This window comes from Lutjanus erythropterus, chromosome 2, assembly GCF_056507025.1.
Source record: "Lutjanus erythropterus isolate fLutEry1 chromosome 2, fLutEry1.hap2, whole genome shotgun sequence".
Classification (NCBI taxonomy): domain Eukaryota; kingdom Metazoa; phylum Chordata; class Actinopteri; order Lutjaniformes; family Lutjanidae; genus Lutjanus; species Lutjanus erythropterus.
In genome coordinates, this window is record NC_139318.1 from 34,965,054 (window position 1) to 34,989,042 (window position 23,989).

Here is a 23,989-nt window from a genome sequence, read left to right on the forward strand (position 1 = left end):
GGCGAGAACAACGGGAGGACTATGGCACTCAGCTGATAAAACCCACTTCCGTTTTCTGTCCATCTTTAACTGGTGGCTCTGGCTACAAGGGATCCAGGCAATGATGAATAACTGCTACAGCATGACTGGTTCTGCAAAGAAGAGCTAAAGGTGGGGAAGCACGACGTGAAGGCTGTTTCATTTCAGAGGTGTCACAATCTTAGCAAATTATTGACTGAACTTTTATTGTTGGTGGTCTGTAATCTGTATCTCATTTAAAGATGATCTCTCTTAATAATTTCCAGGATATTAAAATAAATGAACTAATATTTGTTCTCTATTAGGGCTGATGACGTTCTCAAATGTCTTGTTTTATCCACAACTCAAAGAAATTCAGTTTACTGTCGCCAAAGAAAAAAGAAAATATTCACATTTAAGAAACTGAAATCAGAGAATTTTGACATTTTTTAATTAAAAAATTACTCAAAATGACTTTTAAGTACGAGCGGGTTCTCGCTCGCGACCCGTTCGGGGCTTGCCTCCCCGTCTCACCGGATAAGTGATAAATAATCGATAAATTGTTGCAGCTCCAAAATAAATGTTCTCTCTAACAATGATTTCATAACATGATTGATCAAACTAATAATAATTTTCATAAACTATCAGTTGACCGTTTTCTTCATTAATCCATTCATTGTTTGGTCCATAAAATGCCATAAATCAGTGAAAAATGTTGATCGCCAAGGTGACGTTTTAAATTCAATCAAACAATTCAAAGTGCAGAACAGAAGTCTGACAAACCAACAGTAAGACAGAACAAGTGAAGACCGTCAGAATTAAATACAAACTTTAGATGAAATGGATATGAGAAAAAAAGAATTAACTGTTGACAGTAAAAGAAAGAAATTAGTCAATTAAATAGTAATTTTCATTAGAATGGCAACATTTTCTGGTCGTCTTTGTTTCTGTGACAGTAACTCTGGATTTTAAATAGTTTACCAGACAAAGCAAAATATTTGAGGATGTTATCTTGGGATTTCTGAATATTTTTCAATATCTGCTCACAATTCATAAACTAGAGCAGCCACTAATGATTATTTTCATTGTTGATTTCATTTGTTGATTATTTTTTCAATGAACTGATTAGTTGTTGGGTCTATAAAATGTCAGAAAATGGTTAAAAAAAAAAAATGTCCAAGATGATGTCATCAAATGGATTTTTTTTCTTAAAGAATGACTCAAAACAATAACTTAGTTACCAAAATAGTTAGTGATTAATTTTTTGATGACTAATCGATTCTCATTCGCAATTACTATTTTCATGATTGATTAGTCTGTTGATTATTTTCTTAATTAATTGTTTAATTTTTTGGTCCATAAAATGTCAGAAAATAGTGAACAATGTCCATCACTGTTTCCCAAATCCCAGAATGGTGTAATCAGATGTCCATAACCCAAAGACATTCAGTTTACTGTCATAAGGGTGTAAATAAACTAGAAAATATTCACTTTTAAGAAGCTGGAATCAAAGAATTTTGAAGAATATTTTTTTCTTAAAGAATGACTCAAAATGATAAACCAATTACCAGAATAGTGTGTGACTAATTTAACAGCTGACAACTACTTCATCCTCTCTTGAATTATGTAAATATTACTTCTTGTCATATGTTCTGACACAAAAGGGAAAACAAAAGCTTGTATGACCTTTTAAGCCAACTAAAGCTAAGACAATTAGACAATCAATTAGCCAATCAACAGACAAATAATCAGCAACAATTTCAATACACAGGTTTTTCACACTATTTTTCAACATCTTCTCATATTTCATAGACTAGGAATGCAACTAATGGTAATTTTCATTGTCAATTTATCATCCCAAAGCCCTAGATGACGTCCTCAAATGTCTTGTTTAGCCCACAACCCAAAGACATTCAGTTTACTGTCATAAGGGAGTTAAGAAACCAGAAAATATTCACATTAAAGACACTGAAATCAGAGAATTTAGATTTTTTTTCCCCTTTAAAAAATTACTCAAATGGGTTAATCGATTATCAAAATAGTTGGCGATTAATTTAATAATCAATTAATTATTGCACTTCTATCATTGTCCAAATGCTTAATTGAGAAAATACTGGGCAGATTAAATGATAATAGAAATAATCTTTACACAAATGTCTTTTTTTAAACTGCGTCTGAAAGGGAACATCATGTATTTTGATCCACTGTGTGTGCTCCCAGCTTGTAGACTCATTCAACAATCCAACCACATAGTATCTCATGCTATGCTAGTCTCATGTTTCTCATATGAGGTTAGCATATTACTGCATCCTTTGAGGGTGTCCAGTGTTAAAAACCCAATGTTGAGATCTCCCATGATTCATGCGTTTCATTTTTAGCAAACCTGAATCCACTGCCTCATGGAAATTAGCTGGAACTTGTCCAAAGCCCAAAACCAACTGTAAATAGATTAACCACATAATTAAAATTCTATTTCCACGGGATTAAACACCAGTTGTCAGCAAAGCTGCTTTCAAAGAAACAAGGGGTGGGGTAGTAGCTGCCTACAGGAGTAGCAGCTGTCAAGATGATAACGTCTTTGCTATGGGAGGGAATGGGGGAAAAAAAAAACAACAAAACAAAAAAACAACATCAACAACAGTCCGTGTTTGCCAAACTGATTAGGCACGTATACAGGGATTTGTGAATGGGAACAGGGATAAAAGGCGACAATGCTGCTGTTGCTGTCGTACAGCGCATATGCGGCCTGATGAATCAAAACAGGTGCTGTTACAGCTCCATTTTGAATTTCGATGGATTGTTGGCTCTTATTTTCTGTGCGCAGTCGATTTTCTGCGTGTTTACAGCGGGATTTTGGAGTCGTGAGGGAGTCGGGAATGTGACTCTTGCACATACGGTGCGCATTTTGTGTGTAGGGTGTAGTAAATCGTCAACAACGGAGCCCTGGCACAGACTGAGTGGCACTGACCAAATGTGCGAGCACCGCTGACTGAATGGCCTGTGCAACAATGAAATACAAGTCAGTGTGAGAGGGGGGATCGTACGCTGTGTGTAAAACATCAGTATGGGGAAATAAGCAGCCACAATACAAAAGCTATGAATGTGATGCAGAAATAAATCGCATTTTCTCCCGTTTAAAAGCCACAAGCCCTAATTAACTCACCTTTGACGCGTCTTGAGATTCAGCCCAAAAATCAGAGACGCGCAGCGAGGAACCGTGTTAAATCCTTATGGCTGTCCTCATTAGAGAAATAATGGAAGCGGATGGCCAGTTGCTGTGGAAACCTCGGACCGGCCACGAATCCCATTTAGCGAATTTCGGCAGAATCGCAGAAAGGGGAGGTCATGACGGGGACTGCCTTCAGGAGCAGAGGGCACAGCTGCCGGGGGGCGGCTGCGGTGGGCCGGACAAACACCACGGCTACGGTGAAGTAGCCCGTTCAGCTGGGGAGAGTCGACGGCGCGGCAAATTCATGCGAGGAAGCAGCAGGAGTGGTGTGGTGTGGAGAAGACATGCCTCGTAGGGGGGAAGGCACGGGATAGTGCATCACTGACGAAACACGAGAGCGCAAATATGATGAGTCTGGATTTTACGCTTTTTACGTAGCAACGCTGGAATCCAGCGCATTCACGTCGTGTTGCGTAAGTCGACGCCGTAGTAGCTAGTCGAATTCACCGAGGCGTTGGCAGACACGACAGCACCCCCGTTTAGCTTTTCTAAAAAAAACATTTGGAGTCACGATTGAAAGGCTTTTTTTGTGATAAAAGTAGTAACAACAGCACGACACAAGAGATCGGCGCATAAATATCTCCTGTCATCCACAGTTAGCTTCTTGGCTGGTTAGAAGAATCGGTTGCTAAGCGACACACACTTCCCTGTTATGAACGGTAACTTTAGTTTGGCGGATTAATAACAAAATCTATCCGTTATGCGGCCACACAGGTGTTCTGTAATTAGGGATTTTTCTTTAACGTCTGAGCCAGTCAGCTGCGGATTGGATACTTTTTTGAAACAGTTTAAAACAAGTTGTTTTGTGTGTGTGTGTGTGTTAGCCTGCTTCAAATAATCTGTAGTACCATATGATATGAAAACTGTTCAGGAAATACTAAGTAATATTAAAATGCAACAATGCACATTTATCGACATAGGAATTTATGTAACAAAACTGATCACGTTCGCTAAAATGCAGCTGAGAGGATTGTTTAAGGGCCATTTCACCCTCAAATCAAAATATTTTCCATCTTATCCGACGTGCAATTTATTTGCCTAGACTGTTTTGGTTTTAGTTGCCGAGTTTTGGAGATATGCCACAGAGGTGTTTACCTTCTTTCCAATGACTATGGCACTCGGTTTGTGGTGTTCAAAGCCCCCGAAAAAATACATTTAAATAATCAAACACCAGTGCCTCTTTCCAGAAATCACGACCCAGTTGTTCAAGATGATCCACAGACCTTGTTCGCGAGCAGTTTCATGTAGGAGCTACTTTCCTTCTACTCCAGAAAGTAGTTCCGGCAAAGTTTATCGTAGAAAGGATAACTGGAAAGGCACGGAATAGTCACTGATGAAAATGTGATCGGTCTGGGTTTCACGCCATTTACGCAGCTACGACGTAGTCAAGCAAATTCACGTTGTGTTGCCTTAGTCTACACCGTAGAAACAGCGACACAACGCAAAAGTTCAGTACACATCCACAGTTAGCTTCGTGCTGGCGAGCAGAATCGGTTGCTAAGCGACACTCTTGCACTTACGAACGGTAACCTTGCCGCACAGGTGATCTCTTATCAGGGTTTTCAACGGTTTCAAACGTGTGTCAGCCAAACACAACTGATGAGACCAAGATGAAATATAATAAAACATAGAAGCTGATAACACAACATAGTTTAGGAAATACTATGTATTACTTGAAAGTGCTCAAATCAGTTTATATATCTATCTATCTATCTATCTATCTATCTATCTATCTATCTATCTATCTCTATATGTATATATATATATATATATATATATATATATATATATATATATATATATATATATATATATATATATATATATATATATATATATATATACATATACATATATAGGCCTATATTGGTAACAAAATCTAATGTTTTCTTTGTTCAGCCTTTATTATAACCTGTATACTTTATACTAGAGCCTGACCTAGACTGGGTTTTTATTTACCCCCATACAGATGCATTGGTCCATTTCAGTTTTTAACATATACAAATATGGTCAATAAGGGTTCCTCAAAGTTGGTTATAAAATGAAAATGTGACCATATTTGCTTTAATATTCCCTTACACTTTTCTTCTAACCACTGAGTATGGTAGATCTCAAGTGTCATGGAAAAAGTAACACAGCATTTCATTAAATAATAGCTAAAATAAATGTTTTATAATGTATTATGCCTATTTTTTAATGTACAGTAAGACATTAATTAAATGCTTTATTACCATTTCTGTGACCACTGTGCTTCTCCATAAATGTGAGTATCATCAATGGTGTATGAATAACATGTAAAAGAGAAAAAATATTTATTAACCTTAGCCTACCTGCAGTGAAACTGGTTATTGTGGTTGCACAAAACTGTAGCTTTACAAGGGAGCCATGATGTATTCTGCCACACAAGTTAAGCAGGACAGGACAAGATCTCATTCTGACTCATTTAAATTAAATTTAAATTGAGCAATGAATATTAACAATTATGGTGAATGACAATGTATTTATTTGTTTGTAGTCCAAAAACCAATTCTTTCAATCATATTCAATTATAAAAAACAAAACAAAATGTGCAGCTGTATAAACAATCAGCAAACACCCAACAACTTGCTCTTACTCTGCACTATCTGTAATATTGTGATGAATGTGGATAGGACACACAGTTCAAGGTCACTGTGAAGCGTCTTAAATTCAATGCACATAATTTCTACTGTAGTTATATGATGGTAGTGTTTCATACATCTGTAGTAATAACTATACTGGAAAGTTGCCAATACTGACTCGCTGATGAATACCCACACACACATTCACACAAGCAGGTAACACTCACGCACATGCACAAACACACAGCACTATCTATCGCTTCTTTTTGCTCTCTTTCTTTGGTTTCTGTCGAATCTGAGGTGCTGGTCCTTTAGGTTTCTTCATCTGTTCAGTGGCCTTGCCATCAGCGGACTCGTTCTCCTCCTGTAGAGCAAACACAGGAAGCATTAAACACCCTGTCATTTCAAAACAGATCCACTGAGTCTTTTCAAACAAGGTGTAAAAACATGACTGCTAAGCATAATTAGATAAGTGCCTTTTTGAAGATGTATTTGGTTAATGATTTTGCTGTCTGACACTCACAAGTGAAGCATTTGCCAAAGTATTCAATTCCAAGTATGGTCTACTTGCCAACAACGTGAACCTGGAAATGAGCACCCCAAAGTTCAGTGTTAGAAATGTATGGTATGGGTCCCAAGCATTTAGAAACTGGCGAATGCTAACTTGCATGTGTTGGTAATTTGCACAATTAGCATAATTAGCACTGTATACTTTTTGAGGACATTATTGCACTATAGTCATATTATTCTAGTTTGGTACTGAGTGTGGGCTGTGAATTATTATATACATGTTCTGCATCATGAATAATCCATCCTACAATTTTTAATCAAGATGAAGTTATTTTAAATATTTCAATAAGTTCTATGAGCAATGCAACTGACTCAGCGTCCCCTGAAAACCCTTCTAAACTGACTACCACCACTGGGAGACATTTTGAAATTTGAAAATGTCATAAATGGATTCAGCATCCTCAATAAACTCCAAACTACTCCAATATTGTTCAAATAGACCAAGCAATTGCCAAAATATTGCCCATATATTTGATTATGCCATTTAATGCTATGCTGATTGTGCCAAGTTAGTATGTAGCAGTTTCATAATGCTGGGGACCCACAGTACTGTGCTGTACATGTCTAACATAAAACTCTGGGGTACTCAACATTTCCAGGTTCACAGTAGGGCTCTTTTGGCTGGCAGATAGACTAATAGTGATAATAAGTCATATACATTTTGGTAGTGCAGTTTTTTAATCATGCCAGACTGCTCAGACTCTGTGTAAATTTATCTTAATTAAATCCCAGAGTTTTGGAGCACAAATATACACACACGTGCACGCACACACACACACACACACACACACATACCAAACAAAAGAAACTCAGATGTGTTTCAACACTTTCCCTCTGTCAGCACTGTTTCTGTGGGTGTAATCTTTCCTATAATGACAGCAGGCTGCTGTGAAGGATGAAATGGCGACATACTGTGGAGAGTAATCAGTGCATCTGATGACAACGTCTGAAAATAGAATAATTAGACAGTGGATTTAATTGCTCTTGTCTATGAATAATCTCTCCTGACAGTTGTTAGTATGGAGAGTGTGAGAGTAGCCCTTAGTGGCTCCGTCTTCATGGACATTCAAATATAAGATATCCTGCACTACTCTTGCTAATTGATGTCCGGTTTCTCTGTATTTTACAAAGACTGAACGGTAACATTCTGCAACATTTCTTTTTACATGGTGGTCTTATTGCAGCATCTGTAAAGCTGTCAAACAACATGGAAAGAATTGAGATATTAATTAAACCATTTTCCTAGTTATTCTGTTATCTGTTGTTATTCTGTTATCAGCAGGTGCACCGCACTACAAATATTTGTCAGTTTGATACAGATGTAACCACCATAGAGTGTACTGTGCTGCATCTCTTCTGCAGTTAGTGAAAAAAATTCAGTCTTTCGGTGACATTGATTGCATGTGAAACACATAAGCTTTCTGGCATGGTTTAAAGTGGCAAACTGTATTACATGAAGCCAGTATATGTATAAGACACCAGTCATTCCTACTTACAAAGGAACTAGCAGCCTAATAAGTGAACTTGGCTGTATGGTGTCATCGCACAGTTGTAAAGGACCAGTGTGTAGGACTTAGGGCCATCGAATGGTGAGCTTGCAGATTCCAACCAATTACCCACACCCTCCCCTTTCATGGCAGGCCAGAAAACTTGCAAAAAATGTGAAAGGCTGTATCTAGGTCCAGTGTTTGGTTTGTCCATGGTGGGCTATGGTAGAAGCATGGCAGTGCAACATGGCGGCCTCCATGGAAGAGTACCCGCTCCTTCTGTAGATATAAATGACTCAACCAAAGGTAAGGAAAACACAACAATTCTTATTATAGTAATGCACTGGTTCCCACACTTATTCTGACTTGACCCCCTTCAGAAGCTGAATAAAGCCCCAACCCCAACTAAAACCCCTCGGGTGGGCTCATCTCCCCTAGCTTGGGAACCACTCTACTAATGAAAACATACTTGTGAATATTATATTACATTCAGCCATTTTCTGCCAATAGATCCCTGTAAATACAACACACCAGACCTTTAAGAGCTGTCCCCTCTTCTTGAGCCAGATATATTCCACTCCTAGTTGGAGTGACACTGAAATAGTCTAAATTAGGTCAGTGAGCCAAGACACAAGTCTGCTGCTCTGGAAAAATTGGAAAAAGGAATTTATTACTCATCAGGTACTTTGTGAGAAACACCTGGAAAATTTTAGATCCTTTCCCATTTTTAGTGAAAAACTGCCTAGCTGCATACAAAATGTTTTTTTTTTCTGTTATGTTGAATTACAACTCAAACTCATGTTGCCATGTTGAAAAATAATAATGCTATCAGTCAAATTCAAAGCTAGTTTATTGTGTGTTTTGTCTCTTTTTTGTCAAATGAATTACACTTAAAATATGAGTGTAGGGATAATTCTGACCGTTTGTCTCTGTGACACCTAACCTACACTCTAGCCCCTACAGCATGGGACACTCTGTTAGAGGTTGTGAAAAACACTATTTGACAGGTAAGAGCAGACTTTTACACAAGACTTGTTCCTTGTCTTCGCTTGGTGTCTACCTACATGTTCATGTCCCTTGGATGTGGGGAAGATGACAGCCAGGATGCAGATGAGCTGGAAGATGGCACCCAGAAACAGCCCATAGCGCAACAGGCTCTCCAGAAAGGTGGGCTCAGGGACCTCTGGAGGGGACAGGTCCAGGTCTGCAGACATGATCCTGCTGCTTGGTCTGTTATTCTTCAGTGGCCAATCTGTTCAAACGACAGGATGACGGTTATGGTTATGGGGCGTCATTGAGAGGGTGTAATGTGGTCCCAGACTCTGTAGAAAATATCCTCACTAACATTAGAAACAGTTAACTTATAACATAAGTCTATATTGGAACGTCATTCAAACTTTATCACAGACTCATGGTCAAGATCACAGAAATATATAAATATTATTAATGCCTTACACAGGAACAACTACACCAATGTCTCCACATCCAAGATTGGTACTGTGTGGTGCTAAACCTGTTGTTGCTGCTAAATACCACAATCTTCTGTTATTTGATTTGTAATGAAAAGCCCAGGATATTTTACCCCATTAAAGACACCGAGATTGTTATCAGTGAATCTGAAATGAGTAAATATTTATCAGATTTATACTCTTTAGTTTTACAGATACACTCTTGCTGGCACTGAATTTGATATCGTGTTCCACACCAAACACAAAAAATATACTGAGAACTGAGGACCAAAAGTCATTTTATAGTGTATCTGGTTCACAAGGGCAGTACCAATCATGCACCCAGCATTACTGACTTTCATTTTCTTGGACAGAACATCAATAGATTAAAAAGAATTGTAGCCTTAATTCAGGGGCTGAGACACTAATGCCCCAGTTTACTTGCATGCCAGTAAGCCAGGGACATACATAAAACAATGCGTTCTGCTCTCATATAATCGTGCGGATAAAAACATTTATTTTGCAGTTTTGTTGAGAACGGACCCAGATGGGACACATTTACAGCACACGAATCAATTACAACGTAGCAAAGCAGTGCGGCTACATTTGTCAATGCATAAATGTGAGCTAGCTGTATGCATGAAAACAATAAATGAAGAGATCTTACCAGAGGCAGGGAAATTTCACTCTTCTTCGTCGTGAAAGAAATGTACACATCAAAGTCAGGGCAAAAAAAACTGAAACGCTATAAAACACTATCAAGAAAAAAAATGACAAATTAGCTTACAAAGGAAGAAAAAAGACACCCTATTATCGGAAGTGACGTAGACACGTATATCCGTTTCCGATCTGCAAAACTCTCGCGAGATTTGTATTCGATACATCTTCATTGTGCCCGTTGTCCGAAATGATTATGTTTAATAATGTGACAATGCTGTAAATTAAGTTCTGGTTAGGTTTGTGGCCAGAAAACCCTGGGTAAGAATTAAGGAAAGATCGTGTTTTGGGTTAATGTGATCACTCTCGCGAGATCTTTCGCTGGTCTGGGGTTCCCTGGTTGGTTTGAAAATGGCGCCTCCCAGTGTTTGTGTTGAACATCGAACAAGGATTGGAAAAAAAAAACTGTATTGGGAAAAGTATCCTTGAAAGGGCTTCTGACCTATGGAAAGGCGTTTTAATCAAAATTAAATACATAAATAAAAATGGCTATGAAATAAATAAATAAATATGGCTATGAAATGAATAATTAAATAAACATGTTACACGGCGCTGTGTTGCTGTGTTGGCCTAATAAAACATATAGCACCATCAGCTGGACGATTGCAAGAGGTACAAGATACAGATCTGTACTCAACCCCAAGACGTTTGTGATTGGTTTAACAATAGATTAAGCATAAATCAAAATACCAAAACAAAATAAATAAATAGAAATAATAAACAGAGAAAAAGTTATAATAATAAAAAGCAAATAAATTAAATTTACTAGAGAAAATATTATGGCATTTTTAAATGCTATAAAACTACAAGCTGCTTGAAAAAAAAATGAACATGTAAGTATATGTGTATAAAAACTAGCCCTAATCAAAATATGACAAAGTATGACATTCTTTGGATCCAACCACTTGTGTGTTCATTATTAGCATGTAATAGTGAATACCATCCAATGCACAATTTTTTAAGGGGAAATTTTTTTATTTTAATAAAAGTTTTGTTTTATTTTGTAGCTGCTATATGGACTTGGAACTCAGCACTGATAAAATAGTAAATTATTTTAAAAATATATAAAATGATATACTTGAATATATTGAATGTAAAAAATATGCAAATGTCTTGGGGGACAAATAATATAGCTTTAAAAAGTTTCCATCATAATAGCTGAGAAAAGATCTAAGTAAAAGCTTTTAAAAAAAATATAAGAAGAAGATCTAAGGAAAAAAAAGACATGATTTTTTATTGTGCTTTTAAAGAAGACACTGTTTTGTCAGACCTTACTGCATGTGGTAGAGACTTTCAGAGAGTACCGCCTTACAAGCACATTGATTAATATAAACAGAATTTATTTAATATAAAATATTTCATACATGCTTACAAAGAGCAATTGTACAAATATATATGAACAGACAGAAATCAAACAGGTTAAAATAAAGACATAATAGATACACAGTTTAAGGTGTGACACATGTTCTACTAAGGATAAAAAGCATGGCAATATTTAAAGCAAACAAAGAACTTTGCTTTGCTTGTTTTTTTTAATGTGAAATGAATGCGTTTGGCAGACGATTATTTCCCAGTGAACACCACCCCTTCCTTACTCTGCAGAAACACGATGTAATCTTGAAAGTCAACATAAGCTCATAGTGGATCTGATTCTATTGTTTGCATTAAAGGTCTGCCACCAATCCGGTTTAAATTGGTTTTATTGCAAGTCTTACACAAGTACAAGCTTCCTCTGTAACAATCAGTATTTTATATTTATATTTCCTGAAGTCCAAATATTATTCTTACTGCTTTTTAGCTTGAAGTCTGATGGACATCAGGGCTGCTGCAGGTCTCCAGGATCACTCTCCATTGTGGCCTTTCAGGTCTCTTCTTATGATGTCATTCACTGGAAAACATAACAAAGCAAATTTTAATCTTCACAACTACACTGTAATAAAGGCAAGATGCTTATTTTATGTACTGTAATATTTTTAGGAAGACATCTTGTATTCTTGCCGTTTAGCTTTACATTTAAAGCCCCTTTGTGGGGACTTTTAAAATTCTGATGGCATTTGTGGAAAGAAAAGAGACAATTTTTAGTCACAACTGGTGTTGTTTTCACCTTAATTGAAGGACAAACCGCGACAAAGCATAAGAAAATAAACAAATTCAAAAATAAATCATTATATATGTACAGAAACAAATGATAAATAAAAACATTTGGTTTGAAAAGGGCAGTATTTTTACATTTATTTATTTATGCATGGTTATGTGATTTTTGCCCTTCACCTCATTCATGCTCATGTTAGTTTTTGCTTTACTTTTATTTAAATAAGAAGAGAGAAGTCCAAAGTAGTCTTCTGGCATAAAGGTTAAAAAGTCTTCAATCAGACGACTATTTCATGGTGAAATTCTAAAAACACAGATAATGTTTGTCTTATACATGTAAAAAATAATCTATGTGTAGGTTTCTTTAGCTAATTTTTGTGTTCCTAACAAAAAGCACCTGCATAACACTTCTGTGCGCTCCATACCTTTTCTTTTCTAAAGCTACTTGTTTGATTTGTTAGAGAGATTCTGCTGTCGACAAGTGTTTTGCTTTTAGTACTACACTTTAACAGAGAGTTAACAGGAAAAAGATGACAGGAAATGATGAGTGAGAGAGATAGGGGAGTATGACAAAGGTTGCCAAAGCCACCAAGGAGTCCCTAGAAACACATTCATACATAAACCAGTCTAATGATGACTTGCAATCTCTGCAGCGATGACATTAAGTGCTGCAATTACATTTAAGTCCACTAGATGTCTCTGTTTTATCTATAACAGATTTATGTGCAAAGGTGCGTGGGCTGATCAATTACTTGTTGCACATGAATCTGTTGACCGAAAGAATAAAAATGTTATCAATATTAAATATAACCTGAAGAAAAATGAACTAATAGAAATAATAGTAAAAGAAGTAGTATATACTAGTTAATTTTCTGCTGATGCTCTGTCGGATTGCTCAGTTGCCTAAACTTTCACTGTTGTCCCCGTCTTTACCTCTGTATCTGAGACCAGAACAGGGGACACTGCTGCTTTTTTTAACGACAGGTGTGTCAGCGTAGTAAATTTCCTGTTCCTGTTCTCCATCACAGAGGTGTAAACAGAAACTTCACACCACAACCGACGAGATCAGAGCACATCACGTATTCCCTCACTTCATGTTGGTGTTGCTTCCTTCTCCTCCATCTTCTCAAACACATCAGAAATCATAAGTTAAAGTTTGGTTTGGTTGATTTCAAATGAGACAGTCACGTTCGCAAAGCCTCTGCAAGTGTGCGTTTGCGTATGCGTGTGAGACAGAGAGTGAGAACGAAAGCAATAGGAAAGTGGATAGAAAGGCCCAGCAGACAACCACAAGGCAGGATCTGCAAGCGCACAGTTGCAACGTGCGTGTGTGCATGTGCAGACCAGACCACAATTACCCATCCCCCAGGCTACAACACATCACTTCAAAGTTAAAGTTTGCACTTTTTTGTTGGTATTCCCCCATACAGTATCTTCTGTTCAATTTCAGTGATTTGTTGGTTTGCTTTTTTTAGGTGGCTAAAATACTCAAGGAGGTGTACATAGGCAACTGGACTTGCAGGAGGTTCTTGAAAAAATGCTAAACGACTAAAATACAATTTGCTGCTGACCCTTTTCACAGTAGTACCTTGCTTAGCTTCTGCAGTTCTCCTGCTGTTTCTCAAAACTGGGGGCGTGTTCGCCAACATTTACTGTAAGTAATACACTGACTATGGATAAGTACCTTTTATAACCCCACTTCAAATATGTAATCAATGTGATTACTGTTAAATAGGAACAACGTCACACTTTTTATCAGTTCCTCCTTAAAGGCATTTGTAGAGTTGCGTTTGTTTGTACAAAAGATATAAAGATTGAGGCCACACGATACGATAAAAGAAAGTCATACTGTGATCATTTTGACATAAATTGCGATATGCAATATGAGTAGTGGGAATGATCATTTTTGCATCACAATTTTCATTTTTACTGATAAAAAAATATTAAAATCATGATGATGTGATGTTTGTTGGGGTCAAACAAACATTTGAATGTTTTGTTTCATCTATAGAACAAATATTTTAGATAAGACCGTCCCTGCAGCATTACAATACTTCATTATGATGCTGTTTTCTCACACATTTTTCATTTTTCAAAAAAATGCAATTTAGTTCTTGTTCTGCAATCTGCATATTGTACTTGGCCATACTGGGATTTTTTTTAAATAATATTTTACTGGAGGGAATATTCTTTGTACAAAAGTTTACAAATCCCCCCCCCCCCCCCCCCCCCCCCCCACTCAACCCTCATGCGCTGCCAACGCACAGAGGCTTAAAGTTAAATAATAATGAATAAGACACAAAATACAACTCCAAACTGGATATATTCTGTTATCTTTGTGTCCAGCTTAGGGACATCGACTGCAAAATACTATGTACATACAAGTTGACTATTAAATATCCTGTAACACAGTAAGGTGATAACACCTTTTAACGACTGAGGAAAGAAACAACAGAGTAGAGTTTATACACACGAGTAGAAATCTATCAGAATGAAAGCATATTAATAACACGCGTGGTCTTAATCATGGGGAAGAACTGCAAGTCAATCAAAATAAGACAAGAGGGACTGCCGGGTTGTCTAAAATTTCTGGGCCGATCCACGGATTACAAATTAAATTTTTTCTAGTTTAAGAAAATTCATCATATCCTCTAACGGGGTGATGATCGGGACTTCCAAAGGAGTAAAATACTTCTGCGAGCAAGAAGTGAAGTAAAAGAAATAATGTGAAACTGCCTCGATGTGAAATTGTCAGGGAAGTCAGAAACTCCAAAAATAGCTATCCCTACCCCCGGCAGGATCTTCACCCCAGCAGCCTCAGAAATTATTTTAAAAAATGAAGACCAGAAGTTTTATCATTTTGGGCTTGACCACAACATGTGTGTTAGGTCAGCTGGAGATTGTGCACAGCCGTCACATCTGTCGTCTTTAAATTGAACGAGGCTCAAACGGGCACACGAGGAAGAAGAACTGACACGTGCAGCTACTCTCTCCTACCAGTCATTATTAAACTCTGTACCCAGCTCTTTCTCCCAGTCACATTTACATATTGTGATTCTGATAATATTGTGGTTAATTGTGCAGCCCTTGTTAAGATCTCTGCACTCTCTCCGCACTAAATAGGCCTTCTTGTCACATCGTTGATGACCTCTTTAGAAAAACAATACAGAGCAGTCACCACTCACCATCCTCCAGGTAAGCATAGCGGAGGTTCTCTTGTTTGACCGTGACCCTCTCTGGAGCTTGTTCCTCGTGGTTTCCTCTTCCAGAGGCGATCTGGGTCAGACGCTGGCCGCCCGACTCCGCTCGGCCTGCAGCCTTCCCTTGAGCTTGAACGTGGACGTATCTTGAAGGTGGTGACTTTCCCAGAGGCAGCGCTGTCTGCACAAAACCCTGATGTCTTGCCATCAAACAGGCCTCAAATGAATCACCAACCTGAGGGCTCTCTCCCAGTTTGCCCACGGGGGCAGGATGTGAAGCCATCGGGGAACCACCTAGGAGGGCAGTACCACAGTTGCTGTAATGCTGGTTTGCAGTGTGGTACAGCATGGGGCTGTTGATCAGAGCGCCGGCTCTGGACTGATAGTAGACTGGTTGGTCATCCAGTGGATCAGGAGGTAGCATGTGGCCTCGGGGGTCTACAGTGGTTAGATGGTACAGTGATGGAGAAATATTCAAAGCTTGAAGGTTGCTGTCCTGCTCCAGGTGATGGTAGAGTGACTTCATTGACAGGCCAGACAGAGACTGAGTCTGAGGGTCTGTGAAGCCATATGTATTCAGCTGGTAGTCATCCAGTGGCTCTGCTTTGATAGCTAGAATACAAAAGGAAGGATTATTTGACCATGGAAGATAAGAAAGATCAATTTATGTTTGTAATTAGCTCACTGACAAGAGCACAGGTACGGAAACAAGAGTCACACTAGCCTCTCTTCCAGTTACTCTTTCTACTTCTGCTCCACTACATCCACTTTTCACTACATTTATCTGACAGCTTTGGTTATTAGCTATTTCACAAATTAAGGTTCCAATAAACAAAACACATGAAATATTCATGTACACCTAAAACAACTGACAAAAATCTATCTCATGTGACTCATGTTCATGGGCGAGGCGATAGCAAAGTCTTATTCATATGTTTAGTCACGTTCACCAACTCTGTCCCTCACACACTGTTACCTTAAATAATTACAGATTTCTCTGTGTTTAAGGATTGTTGGAAACATTTAGGATGATGTAAAGTACACAACTCAACAAAATATATAATATGTTAAGTGTTTAAGGACATTTCAATGTGGAAAGGTCGAATATTATAGCTTTAAGTAAAAGAGCTGAGTACTTCTTCCATCTCTATGGAAACCAAAGTACTGGGAAATCTGGTACCCTGGTGATCATGATTGTTTGTACAAAACATCATGATAATCCGTCCAATAGTCGTTGAGATATTTTAGTCGGAACCAAATTTGTGGAGCCACCAACACACATACCGACATCCCTCGTGCCACGCTGCCATACGGATAAAAAAAAATATGTCACTCAGTCCTGAGATCTTGCTGTGATTCTTCAACCTACTTCGTCTATTTCTACTTCAGCTAGCGATGCTCTTTGTTTCATACAATGCTTATCAACATGAGCGAAAGTGTGTCTGTCTTTCAGTTGTGAGTATTACACGTGGGTGGAGAGCATTAGTGAAAACAACAGCAGAGTGACAGAATTTTTTTTTTTCCCTTTCAGAGAAAGTGAGAGTTGCCCCTTTATGCTGAAACCTGTATTGTGGCCGCAGTTCACCGCTAAATGCTATTGGCTGATTGCTTTACTTTGCATGAGACGGATTTCTTGTAAAACTGTACAACAGAGGCAGCCCTTGTAGCTAGTAGCTTCTTCGTGTCGTCATACTGTGTAGCAGTTCGATCTAATCTGATCGTAGTGTTGCTATTTCCTGTATTCTTTAAGTTCGACTTAATCAAGGGATACGTGACTTAGTGCACATTTAAACTACATGATAACTTGTTTAATGTTTGGTTTATTTTTGTCTTCATTAATAGGTCATCAATGTAAAAGAAAAGGTCCAAATGCAGGTTAAGTTTGCTGCCTCAAGTCTTTCACTGTGAGGTTTATCTTGATGGTCATGATATCAAAGTCAGCCCTGACGTTCCCTGCTGACCCCTGGGTGGGAACTGCTGACCTTTCAGTCACCTTCCCATTTCTCAAACATTCGAGACTCCTTGACCCTGTAATGACAGAACAGAGATGGTATACGCACCTATCACAGGGGTGTAGATGAAGTGCTGAGGCTGACTGCGTTTCTTCTTCCCGTTGATGACATAGAAGTTGACTTTGGCGGGGTGAGAGATGGCCCGGTCTCGATACGGAGGGACCTCGACAAACAGCATGTTCTAGACGGGGATTGCAACACAACAGAAACGATATCTGATTAAAATGGTGTGCTGAAACAGAGAGGCGTAGGCCGCCCCGTCTCTCTCTCGCTTGTGTGTTTCAGATCAGTATGAAAAAATAAAACTCTTTAATACGGAGCAGCATGTTGAGCTAAGCAGCAAAGTGTGGTCAGTGGTTTTATGTCTTGCTTTCTGATTAGTGCGACCCAAAATGTACTGGAAAACATCATTGGTTATGTAAAATTGTGCTTCTGTCTTTGTGCGTGTGTCAGTACAGATAAGTGGGCGTGAACTCACAGCTTGTGTTTTGTCTCTGTCCACAGTGGCCTCCATCTCCCAGATCTGCTGTCCATCTGAAAGCAGAGACAATACAGAGTAAAGACACTGAACAGGGGAAGTCATTGTTTTGCAAGTCACAAGTAAGTCTCGAGTCGCAAGTCAAGTCCTAAGTCCTAAACTTTTAGTTTTGTACACACAACACGCTGTTCTCTGTGCAACTTCTAATGTTGAACAAAGCTGGAAGTTTTGCTTTCTGCAATTTTTGTTGACCACTGAATAGTTTTTACACACAGTGAAATTATTTGCGGTATATTTTTTTCCAACTGGAGCTCAGTAACGTAACATTGGTTCTTAATGGTTCCTGCCACATGATTGGATGGTGCTGGATCTAAGGAATTGCTGTGCCTGCAACTTGGTAGGAATGAATAGTATTAACATTAAGTGATTGAATGGATGAATGAAGGGAAATTGACTGATTTGACTGTAATTCCAGCTTCCTAAATGTGAATATTTTCTTTACTCCTTTATGACAGTAAACTGAATATTTTTAAGTTGTGGACAAAACAAGACATTTCTGGAAGTAATTTGGGGATTTGGGACACACTGACCGACATTTCATCATTTTCTGACATTTTATAGACAACTAATCAATTTAAGGACAAAATAATCAACATTAATCGACTATAAAAATAATTGTTACTTGCAGCCCTGCTTTGAAAGCTCACATAAAATGAGGTGCCAGATTCTGCCCTCCGGCCTTAAGTTCAACGCATGTGTTGTAAGTCATGTGTTTAAAGTGCGAGTGAGTCACTGGTGTTAAAAGTCAAAGTTGAGTTGCCAGTCTTTTTTTCATTTTGTCAGGTTAAATCCAGAGTCATCAGATTTGTGCCTCAAATCTGACTGAAAGTCCACACCTGTGGTTTGACATTTTTAACACACTCATTTGCTTTCTTGATGAGATTAAATAAGATTGAAACCACTCTCATGTCTGTACAAACTTAGCTTAGCATAAAAAAAGCTGTACACAAGGGGGAAATCTAGCCTGACTCACATAAAAAAAGGGGGAAAAATTACAAGTTGTGGTTTTACTAAGGGTGATACAGTATGCTGAACTATTTCTGGGCTTTAGCGGTGCTGGTAAGCAGATTTTGTTACCTTTGGCAGGCTGTTACCCCCTGTTTCCTGTGTTTATGCTACTCTAAGTTAAGTGGCTGTATTATATTTGTCAGACAGCCATCTAATTCTCTGGAAGAAAGTATGTTTGATTGGGTGAAAAAGATGAATTTAGATTAAATCTGATGAAGAATCATTTATTTAAATTACAATACTGAGTGTGAACACTGTTTTTTTACAGAGGCAGTGGAAACAAGTTACTCTTTTATGTCTGGTTAAGTGTTTCATTCCCACCTCAGTTTTTACCTGCTGTTGCTGTTTTCTACCCACGCTTTGAAAAAAATAACACACACAAAGCCTCTGCTCTGGGTCTCAATCTTTATCAGTCTGCCTAACCACATCCTGTTGCATAAAACCCCACGCCAAGCAACAGGGAGGTTTTAACATGCAGTCAACTGTACCCATCCCGCTCTCATGTAACCCACCAATCTTGTGTGGGCAGAAGGAGCCGTAACGGGGTGAGAAATTTCCATGTAGAAATAAATAAAAGTTGTCACCTCCAGTAAAACAGTAGAAGTCTAAACTAATGGCTCGTTCTGTCAGAGGTAAAAGTGGGGGCTGAAGGAAGATGTGCGTCACTGAAAGTTGATGTTGCCCGGGCGATATGCAAATAATCTGAAAATACAAATACTACATGAGTAGGAGGACTCGCTCGAGCAGGATATTAGGAGGCCACAGAGGTGTCTGTGTTGCACAAATATGAGTCTATTTTAATCATAGAAACTTGTTTGGGGGCCAAATATACACACATAACAATCACAGGTCAACAAAACTCACACATCACCAGTTTTCATAGACATACAGTATAATATATTAAAGGAATAGTTCAACATTTTGGGAAATAGGCTTATGTGCTTAACTTAAATGAGAAGACTATGAATTTGTGTTCATATGGTAAATATTCAACTGCCACCAGGGTGATTTGAAGTGTGTGCTTAAGCGAAAAAGCTTGGCCCAATTTAACTTCAACTTCCACTTGAGGCTTAAGCCGTTCCACTAAGACAAGTTAGCCTGGTCGAGTCAATGCTAACTCAAGCCAGGCTAAAACAAGCTTGCACTGTGGGCGTGCACAGAAAACACAAGCTGCCCAGAGCAGCTGATTGTCGAAAAGAGGACAAGATGTCACAAAAAGAGGAGAAAATGAGAGCTTGTTTTCTTCTCAGCTGCAGAACAAACTCTGAAGATCAAACTATACCAAGAATATAAAGGGTTCATCATGAAAACAGGCCAATACTACCACAATTAACAACCTGAAAAGGGTATCTTGGTAAGATACCGCAAACACAAAAATGGGATTATGATGCACTGTGCCTCGCCCCTTTAGTTCACTTGGTAGAGCGTCCGCCTCGTGTACTGAGGCCTTAACAGCCGAATGTATTCAATGCCAGCTTGAGGCCGAACTACATGTCGCCTTCTCTCTCTCATTCCTCTTTTTCCTGTCTTCAGCTGTACGATGTAGCAAAAAAGGCAAAAAGCCACAACAATCATTTTTGAAAAGACATACAAGCCTACTTATTGTGTTCTTTGTATTTGTTAATAAATGTCTAACATGCTTCAGGACATGAGTCAGTAACTCTTTAAAATGTTGTCTTATTCATAGGATGTTCATTTGCTCATTGGCACTGGAAATCAGAAAGTGGACATGAAGCAGAAAAATGTAAAAATTATAAGTTGAAGTAGGAAATAAACAAACTGGAGAAATTTAAACACAGCATAAGGACACGGTTTGGACTTTGGACATACTGTGAATGTGTTTTGTCTTCACAGCTTGAACAAATGAGTGAATAAATAAATAAAATCTTAAAAACCTTTTTCTTAAATTAAAAATTATGCGCTTTTAAATACACAGGTTCACTCTGTGTCCAACAACCTGTTGGCCTTTGAAGATAGTAAAAGTTAGCCAGTCTTTTCCTTTATCCACACTGGCAGTATAACCTGCAGGAGCTTAGCTTAACCTATAGACAGGATACAGGGGGAAACAGCTGGTCTGGCTCTGTGAACGTAATAAAATCCACCAGTCAGCACCTCTATTATACATAAGACTCCCTATAAAACCACAACATGTCATTTTTACACTTTGTTCATGTTCATTTGTTCATTGTTTTGCAAATGTTTGTTCACTTTGGAGCTTTAGGAGACTTGGAATATGCCAGACGAGCAGCATGGAGGCATTTTTCCAGTTTGAAGACTGGGCACTATTCATTTTAGTTAGTTAGTTAGTTGGGGAGATTCTGATGCTGTTTCCCTCTGAAACTCCAGTAGTAATTTGTGGACCAAAAAATAAGACCAGACCTTAAATCAGCATGAGGCTGAGAAGATAATGACTTGAATTAAAATATGCTGAAAAGCTGAAAAGTTCTCATTGAATTTTTGCCCACTGACGCCAATGATAAACTGCCTACAACAGCTTTAATGCTGCAAGAAAGCAAATAAGCACATTTCCTAAGATGTCAACCTATTTAAACTATTTAAGTTCAATGTCACTATATGCTGTGGGGCTCAACTTTAGTACAGCACAGTTTATTAAATCATCTAATTAGATATATTGAGAGAGTTAAAATAACAATTAAAATGTCCCTTCCTCACCTTGTGTCTTCTCTGAGAATATCACTTTGGAGTCGGATGTGAAGTTCTGTCCAGTCAGGACCATTTGTTGACCGCCAAGTACTGAGCAGCGTTCCAGGTCCTGCCTCACAACTACAGGAAGCTCCTGAGCCGAGCGCTGGGCTGAGGAAACAGGAAGACACGACTATATGAAAGACCACATAGAGGTGAAAAAAAAAAAAAGTGGATGTTCTTTAACTTAAAATTTTTGATGATTAAAATCTAGAATTGCAATATCGACTACTATAGCGAGAGTGAAAATTATGTGATAATTTTGAAAGTAGGATGTTTGCTAAAATTAATCACCACAGGTGCAGCAATAGCAGCAAAACACCTGAGTGTACTGAATGAGTCAAAGGTTTTAATGCTTCGGAATTAGAATTTTCATCTATAAAAAGAAGATATCTGTACACTTTTAAGACTTTTAAGACACATACATACACATTTAGTAATAAAATTAACTATGAAGGGAAGCAAAATTCAGTTTATGAGGAATTAAACACTCCTTACAGCATTCGATGGGTTCAGAGGCAGCTTGAAGGGACACGAGCTGGCCTCCAGGTTGAGGAATGTGGACACGAAACACCAAACGCACACGTGTGTTTTTTCGTCCGATGTCCGTCTCGCCGTTCCTCAGTTCGATGTCGGCATTTCTCAGCTTCAGAATTCCTACACAGTCAATCCTGTGAAAAATGACAAACACCAGATAACATAAAAAGTTCTGAAATTAGGTCAAAGTTATCTGTTGGAAAGTTTTTCGTCCAAGTCTACTGTTTCAGTTCACACAACAATCACAGTGAAGTAAGCTGATCTGTGTCTGTTTCAATTTCAATTAGTCATAACCTCGACATTATGATCAAAAATTACTTTATTTGCTACTGTTTTCTATTTTGTGATTCATTCTATGTTAAGTTCATCAAGGCTGCTGTAAACACCCAGTATCGGGTAGGTCTTTCTTGGAAAAACTCTCTGGCACACAGGAAATGATGCATTTTATGTTTCCATCTGCGACAACAGCATGTTGTTAGGAGCAAAAATGACAAAAATCTTGTAGCCAGCATGAGCAGCAATAGCCAACAAACGTAAGGACGGAAAAAAAGAAAGAAAAACTCAAACTTTATCAGTAGAAAATCCAAATAAAACACTAGTGGAAACTCAGGTTAGTGTATCTCTGTAGGTGTATCTTAGGGCGATAAAGTCTGCTTAAAGGGATAGTTCACATTATTTAACATTGTTGTAAGAGGAACCTATCCATGGCCAGTATATTATCACCACTTTACCTTGCCAGCCAATCAAACAGCCTTTTCTGACATGAAACTGCAGTTACAAAAGCGAAATTTCGCTCTCTGCAAACCAAACTCCACAGGCGAAATGAGTAATTTTACCTCTCAGAACACAGGCGTTGCTGGTATATCACTGCCTCAATCAGTTAGTTTGTCTGTGTCATTGTGTGACCTTGCTGGTCACGATAGTTCAGATGCACCAGAATCACAAATAACAAACAACCTAACCAATCCAGGCAGCGGTAGACCAATATTTCCTGTGTTATCTGAGGTAAAACATTACTGATTTCGCCTATTAGGTTTGGTTGGTTTGGAGACAGTGATATTTTGCTTACATAATGATGGTTTCCTGTCAGAAAAGGCTGTCTGTTGGTAAAGTAAAGACGTGAAAATATTCTTAAATGCCTTAATAAGCACAAGGCCATTTATTCAGAGCATTTGTGATTAATGTGAAACTCTTTTTGATGGACATGGATCCCACAGTCTACTCACACCACTCTCATGTGGTTCTTCGGCTCCAGAGGGATCTCCAACACTTTGGTCCCGTTCATCATCCTCTCCATGCTGGGCGTGGTGACAGTTTTCCCCGTGATGCGGTGGACCTGGTAGAAAGCGTGGGGTTTCAGGAGCCTCTCGTCGGCCGTTCCTATGAAGACCTGCAGCCCCAGTGGAGCTGTGCCTTGGTACCCACGGAGCTAATGAGAAACAAAGGCCATTAAATGCATGAGTCACACTAAATTAAAGGAACAATGGAACCATTAATGTCCATGGCTGCAGAGAACAAATTTACACCTCACGTCAAATCTCTTTTCCCTGTGGGGGAGTGATTTTACAGGTCACAAGCATAGCATAGCAAGAACACTGCTTTGCATAGTCCGTTTGTGCAACAGTGCCTGAAAAACCAACAGTAAGACCTCATTCAGAGCAGAGCAGCAAAAAAACAGATCATACACGAATACTCGTATGATGTATTATTTTACCTGGGGTGTATAACAGTAACATATACTTTTTTTCCCCCCTATTTGTTATTACAGAAGCAAATCCTAACTTGCTTTAGAGTCCTACTTCATCCTATCCAGTGGTGAGAGTAACACATTAGAGTATTTGAAATATTGTTT

The 23,989-nt window shown here is 38.5% G+C and overlaps 3 protein-coding genes and 1 long non-coding RNA gene across 5 annotated transcripts in view; 1 reads left to right on the top strand and 3 right to left on the bottom strand.

The window, feature by feature from the left end:
• Positions 1–3,602, bottom strand: part of LOC146332013 (proto-oncogene tyrosine-protein kinase Src-like) — a 33,880-nt gene extending 30,278 nt beyond the window's left edge. Inside the window, exon 1 of one of the 2 annotated variants that reach the window (XM_084738105.1) lies at positions 3,161–3,602. The gene's annotated coding sequence lies outside the window, so the exon portion shown is untranslated. The remainder of the gene's footprint in view (positions 1–3,160) is intronic. The other variant, XM_084738113.1, reaches the window with a different exon arrangement.
• On the top strand, positions 1–21,721 carry LOC146332014 (uncharacterized). The gene is made up of 3 exons (XR_014771963.1): positions 1–188; positions 17,856–17,951; positions 21,588–21,721. It is a non-coding gene; the product is annotated as an uncharacterized LOC146332014 (long non-coding RNA).
• manbal (mannosidase beta like) lies at positions 5,713–10,161 on the bottom strand. Its single transcript, XM_084745449.1, has 3 exons — positions 9,999–10,161; positions 8,948–9,135; positions 5,713–6,190 (listed from the first exon to the last, which is right to left on the bottom strand). The coding sequence occupies exons 2-3, from the start codon at positions 9,095–9,097 to the stop codon at positions 6,080–6,082; spliced, it is 261 nt and encodes an 86-aa protein (XP_084601575.1). The 5' UTR covers positions 9,098–9,135; positions 9,999–10,161; the 3' UTR covers positions 5,713–6,079.
• nfatc2b (nuclear factor of activated T cells 2b) overlaps positions 11,372–23,989 on the bottom strand; it is an 18,638-nt gene continuing 6,020 nt past the window's right edge. The window contains exons 4-10 of the mRNA XM_084738093.1: positions 23,364–23,566; positions 22,099–22,271; positions 21,571–21,711; positions 17,830–17,885; positions 17,400–17,532; positions 15,325–15,951; positions 11,372–11,936 (exon numbers count right to left, since the gene is read on the bottom strand). Of these exons, the coding sequence (XP_084594219.1) occupies positions 11,890–11,936; positions 15,325–15,951; positions 17,400–17,532; positions 17,830–17,885; positions 21,571–21,711; positions 22,099–22,271; positions 23,364–23,566 (1,380 nt within the window). The 3' untranslated portion in view covers positions 11,372–11,889. The remainder of the gene's footprint in view (positions 11,937–15,324; positions 15,952–17,399; positions 17,533–17,829; positions 17,886–21,570; positions 21,712–22,098; positions 22,272–23,363; positions 23,567–23,989) is intronic.

Coding starts and splice junctions, on each gene's coding strand:
- manbal (XM_084745449.1), bottom strand. CDS start 9,097: ATGTCTGCAGACCTGGACCTGTCCCCTCCAGAGGTCCCTGAGCCCACC. Junction 6,191..8,947: donor CATCCAAGGGACATGAACAT/GTAGGTAGACAC, acceptor TTTGCTCTACAG/GAGGAGAACGAGTCCGCTGA.